General features: G+C 38.8%; 1 protein-coding gene across 1 annotated transcript; it reads left to right on the top strand.

Moving 5' to 3' along the window:
* The first annotated feature begins 6,358 nt into the window (after window positions 1-6,358).
* Window positions 6,359-10,140, top strand: crabp2a (cellular retinoic acid binding protein 2, a). The gene is made up of 4 exons (XM_065245967.2): window positions 6,359-6,696; window positions 8,874-9,052; window positions 9,341-9,457; window positions 9,569-10,140. Exons 1-4 carry the CDS (start codon window positions 6,615-6,617, stop codon window positions 9,617-9,619), a joined length of 429 nt encoding a protein of 142 aa, XP_065102039.1. The 5' UTR covers window positions 6,359-6,614; the 3' UTR covers window positions 9,620-10,140.
* The last annotated feature ends 386 nt before the right edge of the window (window positions 10,141-10,526 follow it).

The following is a 10,526-nucleotide window of genomic DNA, read 5'->3' as shown; positions in this document are numbered from 1 at the left end:
CTTATTAGCCTAAGATTAGTGCATGCCAGGTTGATGATGCATAACCCTAATCTTACCCCAGTCCTAACCTTATTGAGCCCTACAGGCTGATCTCACTTCCAGGCTCAAATCAACATTGCAAATATCTGTATTTTTTAGGATCTTATAATTGCCTGTTATAAGAATGGTAACCAATAAGAATAGTTTTGTAATGGTTGTGTTACATTCTGTTATATAACCTTCAGATAAAAGCCAACAGAGAGAAACAAACAAGAAACAAATGCTTTGGCAAAGAAAACTGTTAAAATTGTTGCCTGGTGTGTTGAGAATTAGCTGGGCCAGTTTAACAGACACACATTTCACGGCACAAATATCTGAGGTTTGTTGAGGTTGAAGAGTTCATGTTTGCAGCATTCTGGATGACGGTCCACAAAAGAAACATGATAACATTCTCTTCAGACTATTGGATTCTAAAATACCCATTTGCAGAACAAGGGGATGAAAGAAAACAGCCTGATAGTAATGGATGTCACAGGACACCAAGTCAAAGGTTGAGGTCAAGTTTAGCACCAAAGTGGCTGCGGTTGGGCAGCAGTGTACAGCGACTGAGAAACACTCGCAGTTTAAAGGTGAACAGACAACATTTACAAGACAATCTCAATGCATGACGAAACAGGATGGAAACAGAAGACAGTAGGAAATGATTTCACAGATAATAGGATAGACAAATGTTAGCTTTTTCCTCACTGGCTCTAGTCTGGTTTGACTGTATCAGTTGTAGGACAGAGAATTGTGGCATGCGTGCATTCGTGTGTGTGTGTGTGTATGTGTGTGTGTGTGTGTGTGTGTGAAAGAGAGAGAGAGAGAGAGAGAGAGAGAGAGAGAGAGAGAGAGAGAGAGAGAGAGAAAGGAAGGAAGAAAGGGTCTGATAATGAGCAAGGAATGAAGTGAGAAAGAATGGACGCCATATGGGAAGAAAAGTACATGATGCAAAAAGTCTGAGAAAGAAGGAGAAACAGCTGTAGACTATTGAAGGAATTGTGCAGTTCACATTAAGTTTCAGTTGCGGTTTTAATGTATAAACTTGGAAAGTGGAAGTAAGTCACAATTAAAGTGAAGCATGATCCACAGTTAAATTACAGTATGTCCTTCGTTTCTGTGCCGTATTTTTGCCCTTCATCAAACGCATGGTGACGCTTAAGTGTTAGCAAAGAAAAGGCAAAACATTTCAATTATTGTTTTAATACAATTAAAAATTCACAAGTGAAAGTGTGTTTATGTGTTGGCAACATTGATGCATAATACAAGGATGGTTAGATGAAGGCTCATGAATGGATGAATGTGTGGATATCTATCTATTATAGGCAGATATATAAATAATATCCACCTTTACTGTATAGACAGAATTTTATTAAATTATTAAAGGTATAAAATGATGCAAAAGGTCAAATTTTTGATAATGCCACACCACATTTTTAAATACACTACCGCTCAAAAGTTTTATTACACTATACTGAAATGTTTCCCATTATCTTTTTTTATATCTAAAATATAATTGTGCCAACACTCATCTCTTTCATTAGAAAACTAAAATGTTATTAATTGTTGTTTGGTAATGGATTACTTGGACTGAATAACAAAGGAAAGCAGCCAATATAAGAGTTCAGAACAGATGTACTATACTTAAATATTGTTTCAAATGCATCTCAGGGTGAGATTTCAAGACGTTGCTTGATAAAATGACAAGAGAATGATTGTGCAAATTCTAGGCAAAGGGTGACTTCACTGAATATGGCAAAATAAAAAAAGTTTTGAGTTATTTTGGATGTATTTTTTTAATGTAATTTGCATTGTTACATTTCTACAGGGCCTAGTATGTGCTGTGCTTTTGGTCCTTTGATCTCTTGTGAATTTGTAAAAAGTTAAAATATTAAACAAAGAGTGTTTTGGAGGCATGTAAGTAATTTTTCCTACCTAAATCATACCTATATTTTATATATATATATATAACATATGCATAAAACAACAAGATTTACTGGGTTATAGGATCAGGTAATTAAAAATAGTAAACTTGGACGTCTATAAAATGTCCTCGAAAATAGTTAAACAATCCTGTGTGTGTGAGGTTTTGTGGATGAGACTGTGTGTGGTGTTCCAGGGGTAAACCCATGTGCCGGTGGCATGTGTTTTGGGGTTATTGGAATCCCAAGAGTGAAGTATCACTTACCCTGCTGAGATCTTGGCATGAGGAGTGAGATGCAGAAGGAGAGAAAGCATGAGAGGGAGCGTAGAGAGAGAAACGTAAAATGAAACCCTAATTTCTCTTTCAAAGTGCACAGAAATATTTATGTCCCATTGCCAAGCACCTCTCCATATTCCCCTCAACTCCCTCTCTCTCTCTCTCTTTTGTTGCTCATCCTTTTCTCCATCTTTTTCATTCCCCATTAGGCTTTGATCTTTTTCTCTCATTCATTCTTTCCTCTTCTCGCCGGCCCTGAACAAAGTAATAAAAAATGACCTAAGCACAAAAGAACAAAAGATAAGTGGGTGGGAATGAAAACGGGTGAGGTGAAGAGGGGGAAACGGGGGAAGAGAATGATGGGGAGGAGTGAAAGGGTGTTTGGTATCACAGGCCACCCAGGACAGGCAAAATATTGTAAATGTTTACGAGGAAACATATATATCTATAATTTGAAAGGTTGCAATTGCCCATTTTAGCTGTTTACACAAACATCACTGTGTGGTACTGTAGGTAATAAACTATTCATTTATTTTGGGACATAATTATTAATATGATAAACATAATAGTTTCCACAATAAGGTCTTTAGTTTGATCTATTTTCAGGGTCTCTTGCTGGTGGGCACATACCACTAAGTGGATACTTAGATTTTCCAAGATAACTCGGTAACACTTTATTTTACGACCCGCAAAGTACCGCGTAATTAAACCGAATTTACAGCGTACCTATTTGTAACAACAGGGTAGGTAACCTGTAGGTATAAGGGAATAATATTTTAAGTTTGGTGTAATAAGGGGGTAAGAATATGAAGAGTTATAAATTATTTATACTCTAAGTATTTTATAACAACAGGGTACCTATTGTAATATTACGTGGTATGTATGACTTAGTCAAGTCTATGGGGAAATTATGTTTTATTTATTTTTTATTGTGAATTTTTCATATTGACTACTGAATGTTGTATACAGTCAATGTCTACGAGCCACATCGGCAAATAAATATAACAGCATATCACTTTTATTTTAGTAGCCTATATTACTTGCTTTTAATAACAAAAGTCCTGCTGATTTAATGAGGTTATCTTTTTTTTAAGGTAAGTACAATAAAAATAGCAACTTATTCCCTATTTACCAGGAAACTCCTACATTTGCGGACATATTTGAAGTGGTGCTTTGCAATTTATTTACTGTAAACACAAGTATTTTAGCCAAATATAATTTATGAAATGGCAAACCAGAATGAAACAACAGCAGATATCAGCTCCCGCTAAAGCAAAAGACGACTACATGCGTAGGTTAGTGCGCAGGTGTAGAGCGCGCGGCCGTCTGCAGGAGGTTTGCTGAACGCGATCCTGAGGTGAAATTTCTTTAAGAGGTTTTAAAAACGTTCTACACTGTGGAGTACAGCTGCGAGTGATGTTAGCAGGTTCCGCATGCTGGATAAGGTGACTGGTTTTGTTAATAGGCCTACATGACTCACGCATTTCAAACAATGTTTTTCAAGAAAGTTGCTAGCTAATGGTAGCCGGTTAGCTAGCACATAAGTAAGCCTAAAATTTATAAACGTAACTGGCTTATAAAACTCTGTTTCTGTCAAGGCACAGTGAAGAAACATTTACTGAAGGCTTTCATTTATGTTTTTTATATGTAATGCAGAACAGCATTTGTGAGACGACATCAACTCATCATCCGAGTGGACAAGAACACCAACAGAGGAAGCCAAGCCGCAAAAACAATGAAAAATTGTCATGACTTTTTATTTTAAATAAAAGTTATGTGATAATAAACATTAAGTGTTGGCTTAATTATAGTGTTTTAAAGATGTTTTGAAATAAGTTGTTTTAAAATAAAAATAACAATATTCTGTATGTTTATGGTATTTACCCTATAACAAGAGGTGAACAAAGCACCACTTTAGTTTACAGCCCGCAAATATGAGAGTTACCTGGTACATACACAGAACAATCGGGGAATAAGCCCCACTTTAGTTTACAGCCCGCAAATATGTGAGTTACCTGGTACATACACAGAACAATCGGGGAATAAGCTCCACTTCAATTTACAGCCCGCAAATATAAGAGTTACCTGGTAACTCCTGTATACATATACAGATCAAAGAGGTACAAGTTGCTATTATTTTTATTGTGTGTTATATTTTATTTGCCGACGTGGCTTGTAGACATCAACTGTAGGCTATACAAAACACTTCATCAGGTAAGCAAATATGAAAAAAAAAACATATTACACATAGACCATATAACCCATAGACGTAAGTCATACATACCACGTAATATTACAATATGTACCCTGTAGTTATGAAATACTTATAGAATAATTTTCCATATATTCTTACCCCCTTATTACCCCAAACTTAAAATATTATTCCCTTATAAGAGAATAATTTTCCATATATTCTTACCCCCTTATTACCCCAAACTTAAAATATTATTCCCTTATAACTACAAGTACGTACTGTAGAGGTACTCTGTTGTTACAAATAGGTACGCTGTAAATTCGGTTTAATTACGCGGTACTTTGCGGGTCGTAAAATAAAGTGTTACCGATAACTCTTCTCTCTCTCTTACAGCCCTCCAGCAAAGAGCAAGAAGCAAACAGAGGTACAAAGGCAGAGACAGCAGTGAGTGAGATTAGGATGGTGATTAGAAGACAAATAGCTCCACTGACATGAAAGTAATGACTATCGTCTGCTGTTGTTGTACATGTGTAGACATGAAACTATTGTGCGAATACAATCGACAAGGTGTGCGATGTGTGATGTATCGCTACACACTATCTCTGTCAAGTGCTTGTAATACAAGCAGCGCGCTTTGTCCGCAACCAGTGCGCCCACGGGGCTACATTTGTTTGTAAGAGATAAAAAACGGTCACTCACAATACGAAACCAATTTATGTGCGATTTAGAAAACTAATAATCGTAAAACTGAAGTGTGGGTGAGTATAGGGGGCTTGTGTCAATGTACTCTGGAACGCGCGTCCATACACGTAAATGCCTGGAAATAGCGCGCGGTCCTTGCTGTCACCTGGGTAACCCTTACATTTACATCTGCCGTTCACTAGGGCGCTAAACCCCATCCATCAAAAGTAAATGGTTAACGACTTCTTTGTACCACTCACATTCATCATGCAGTCTCCATGGCCCGCGCCTTCATTAGGGACCCAAACTTCGCCTCTCCACCTTTAACCAAGACCCGACCCCGCCCCCATGTGCCCCAATCCCCAGCTCCTTTCTTCCGCTTCAACAGCAGGGGTGCGGGGGAAACTAAAGACCCTCGGGACACTGGCGCAACCTCCTGGCCTCCGCTGGGTCACCTTTTATGCCCGCGTAATTCTTCTTAACGCGCGTTCACTTGCTCCCGTCAAGATCTCAGGAATTTTCACCACCCTCCGTGTTTCCCCTTAGAGGAAAAACGCTTACCATAGCGAAGACATATCCAGTTACAGGAGCTTTTTGAGTGGGTATGGTGCGCTTTGGAAAACCACGGGACAAGAGGGAGGGGTTGAACTTGACTGCGCTCTAAGGATTAACAACTAGTTGTTAAAATACCCCCTTTTCTTATATATTGTTGATGACATTAAAAATACTTTGTGTTGTTGTCCTACGTGTGACATGTTTTATCTTAAACCATTTGAAACAACATTTTGCTATATGCATGCAGCTTTTATGACCTAATATTAATTAAGTGATTACATGGAAAGTTTACTTTTATAAAGAACCAGTTAAGGCAAAATGATGTTTCAATAGGAAAAGACAGTGATCAGTAAGAGGAGCTTCACTTTAATAAAGTGTGTGTTCGCGTGCGCATGTGTGTGTACATAAAACAATAAAATGCAGTAGCCTACAACTAACAATTTGTTGTAATACATTTTAAATAAAAAATTATTCGTAAAATCTTAATAAAATAATGCCAAAAATTTCCTTTGTTTCGAGGACAATCAATTGTGATGGGCATTTTAAAAAGAGCACATGTTTTAAATGAGGCGTGGTGTGGGCGGGACAAGGTATTCATCTTGAGTTTTCATTGGTGCCTTGGTTTGACAGGTCAAAAGATTGGGTGGAGTTTACTGAAGAAGGGGTGTGTGTGCTTGCGGAATAAATGTGAAAACTGGCTCAAATATTCGGCTCAGGCAATTTATCACAAGTTATAACGACTCTTGGATGAAAATCTGAGGAGGGGAGGAACAGTGCGAGTTGACATCTTCAGTTAATCTTGTCAACGGCGGAAGAGAGAGAGAGCAACAGAAGAGCAAAAGGAGGAGAATACATTGGGAACATTGGTTTCAGAATTAAAGCTGCAGACGATCTGTTGAAGAGCAAGGTGTCCTGGGCAAGCACTGCGCGATAGGGGGATACGCGTAAAGAGAGAAGAAACTCACAATGGATTGCAAAATTCCAGATTTTGCTGGTACTTGGAAAATGATAAGTTCCGAGAACTTCGAGGAGCTTCTTAAAGCATTGGGTAAGTTTCTGAATGATGCTGCTGACGCGCGCAACTAGGGTGCGCAAATGTGAATTATTAACTTCTAAATGGGCTTGCATGCATAGGCTGCGGGTCATCAAAGTCACCATCTCTTTGATGAATAGGTGGGCTCCCTTTTTAAGCACCATTAAATTAATTGGTACGAACGCGTCCTTGACTTAAACTATGCTTAAAATGACAACTGGTGACTGACAGTGTTCCAGTTGGTAAAGAACTGCGTTAACTGCGCAAAAGTCGTGAGTACGATTCCCAGCAAAACCACATACACTGTAAGTCTGCCAAATGCGTAAAATGCAACTAAATAGTGCAGGAACAGTTGCGCGTATGACTGCAGCAGGACAGAGAAAAGATGTGGACAAGCCTTGCGCAAGGCAAACAAGACTCGGGCGTGCGTACCTTCCAAAGGCGCTTGTTGGAAAATTAGTGCACGACCTGTAGTTCAAGATCAAATAAAATATTCTTGGTTTAAAATGGTACAATCATTCAAGCCAGAATGACCGGAATTGCTCTACCCATTCAAAATTCAGTGAAGTCCCAATTAATGAGGGCACTCCAGCCACCCAAACAGCTCTCTTCAATAGCCATTGCTGAGTCGTACAAAAGAAGCAAGAGTGGTTTAAAGAATGATGAAATTAAACAGACGGGCTAAAGAGGCCAGAGAGGAATCACAATAGAAAAGTGTGTGTGCCCGTTGGAGAGAAAAAAAGACAGCCCTGCTGTTCCTAACATAGGAGTGTGGGAACTTCATGAATTATATGAACTCCTCAATGTCGACTAAAGTCTTCCTAAAAAGTGTGTCTAGTGAGGAATGCGTGTGATTGACATATTGAGGAATGAGGTTTGAGAGTCCTCATACTTTCAAACAGACACATATACATACACGCATATTCACACGCAAGCATGTTACTCTTTTGCACACTGCACCAATGAGGCATCCAAATTCTATTTGCCTCATAAATATTTCTGTGCGCAGATGTGCTTGAGCTGTCACCACGCCATGTCATACCCCCTTCTCCATCTTCAGTCCTCATCTCCATCCCTTTCATTCTGAAATGCTTCCTCTGACCTTTCACCTATGACACTGACCCTGACCGTGACTCTTGACATCTTTTCTTGGTTAGTTTGGGGTATGAACTTAACAAAGACATTGTGCCTTGATTTCACACTTTCTTTTCGTGTATCCGTTTATGTGGGGATGTGAATTTCACTTATCTTGTGTTTATCTCCTGTTTTATATTGTGTATGAACGTATTTGTGCTAAGATTATATGGCTACTTTATGAGCAAATTTTCTGCCTGTATGTCTGAGTCTTAAGTTTTGGCTTTTCTCTTGACTGCCTTCATGTGTATATATTTACCCTTAGTGACAGGTGGGAATGTGTGTGATGTGAGTAGTGTGAAACTCTACTCGACAAACACACATGCACAGACCGAAAGAGAGAGAGAGAGAGGAGACTGGCCTTTTTACATCTAGCTGTCTTTTTCCACACTTGACTACCTTTTCTTTGCTAACTATTTTTCTTGTGTCAGTACTCTCGCCCACCCTTGACAGTGCCATGCTTTTGTATTGTTACCTCTGCCCTTCCCTACTTCCACACTGTGCTCTATCCATTTCCTGTCAGGAAGGTTTAATAGATTACAGCATCCCCTGTGGTTGCTTGAATAACTTCCCCCTCTCAGTGCACACACACACACACACATACACAGCATGCACGCACGCACGCACACAATATTCAATAGGTCTGTTCTTTATGAAACCAAACACCCAACAATGGTTATTCTATGGCATCGTAAGGAACTTTAATTTTAACAGTATGTCAATGTAGAAGGATTGTGCACTGACTGAAGGTGTGGTTGTGTAAAAATTACAATCCTAAAGAGACTATGTGCTGGTGCCTTTTATATTTCTGGTGCTTGTCAAATGGGTTTCCCTCTATGGGATCCAATCTGTTGATGTCATGAAACAGTACCGGCACCGAGCGCAGATGTGCGGAACACAGCCAGACTAAATAACATCACTCTCTCCTGTGATCTGTCCACTGGACACTTGGCTTAAAAAGAAATCACTCTTTTCAACTCCATAAACCAGGAATTCCCCGAAATTTTAATGGATGCTGATGTAATACAGTACGATCACTATCTTGTGTGTTTCACCAGGTGTGAACGTGATGCTGCGCAAAATTGCGGTTGCAGCGGCATCCAAGCCATCTGTGGAGATCACACAGGACGGAGAGACCCTGTCAATTAAAACCTCCACTTCTGTTAGGACCACCCATGTCACCTTCACTGTAGGACATGAGTTCAACGAGGCCACTGTGGATGGACGTCCATGCACGGTATATACACACCCATAAACACATATTTTTCCAAAAGAGTGAGGTCTTATTAGATTTGTGTGTAATGCTGATCTCTGATGTGGACTCAGTCACACCCAACATCTCAGAGGAGCTATCAGACCGAAAACACACACCCGGCCTCCACCTCTTTAATTCACTTTCTCATGGGCACACACTGTGTTCTCTCACAGATACACACAGTTAAAGAAAGCAAAGACTCATTTTATATGTAAAGATCCAAGATCTGTGGTTTTTTTGTGCATTAACATATTTATCTTTGTATCTCAGAGCTTTCCTCGCTGGGAAACGGACAGGAAGATTAGTTGCGAGCAGACTTTACAGAAGGGCGAGGGGCCGAAAACCTCATGGACCAGAGAGCTGACCAATGACGGGGAACTGATTCTGGTAAGACGTGATATACTTTGTGTTATCTGTTTAAACCATAGGACTGTAACACAAAGAAAGCTCTTTGATCATATTTTCTGTTAATAGTCTTTTTCCTGCTTTTCTTGGCAGACCATGACTGCAGACGACGTCGTGTGCACACGAGTTTATGTTAGAGAGTGAAAGTAGGAGGAAAAGGGAAGATCACTCACTCCCCTAGTTATCCACAATGACTGATTTCATATAATCAATTTCCTACCCATGATATCATCCTGTCACACAGTGTATTTGAGTAATACATCAGAGAGCCATGCAAAAAAATTTGATTTTAGTTCAGTTTAATCCATTTTTTGGCTCAAAAGCACTTTTAATTTTAATCCTGGATGACAGCTGCCTGCATGTCAAAACCCAAGCGCTGGTAACCTGCCTTTGGTAGACCTGTCTTTCATAATCACAGTTATCATTAAAAATTTGAGTGTGTCTTTGTATTATATGCTGTCTAAATATGTTATGTCTGTAGTTTAATCACTTTTTAGTCTTATCAGTTTTAATAAACCTTCAGTTCATTGCTAATGTTTTGTAAATATATTTTAGTAAAACCTGAAGTTAAGGTTTTCCTCCCAAATATCTTTTCATTATGTTTTTATATAAACAAATTAATAAATGATATCTGTGCATGCTCAATAAAGGTCCAACTTTTACAACATGTTTTACCTTTGTTTTTTGTTTACAAGAAGCATGATTTTAATTTGCAATTATAACAATGCTTTAACCCAGCGTTGTGTCGAAAAGGGACAAACTCAGGCATTGGGTTAAATGAACCCAGAAAAATGTAAATAATTGACCCAAAAATGGGTTAACCACCCAGTAAAGTTTCAACCTAATAGGTTGGGCTTGTCCCTTTTTGACCCAATAAAACAACCCAGCATTTTTAGAGCATAATTATAATTGTAAAAAAGTATATCTTCTTCTTACTTTATTTCTTTACGCCATTCCAGCATCTATGGCTATATTCATGGCGAGAATCAGTTAATCCATACACAAGTTTTATTCAGATAAGATGATCCATACATAGGTTTGTGGAGTGATA

The sequence above is a fragment of the Paramisgurnus dabryanus genome, chromosome 13 (assembly GCF_030506205.2).
Source record: "Paramisgurnus dabryanus chromosome 13, PD_genome_1.1, whole genome shotgun sequence".
NCBI classification, from domain to species: domain Eukaryota; kingdom Metazoa; phylum Chordata; class Actinopteri; order Cypriniformes; family Cobitidae; genus Paramisgurnus; species Paramisgurnus dabryanus.
Note: the sequence above shows the minus strand (reverse complement) of the source record. Positions and strands in the feature narration are given on the sequence as shown.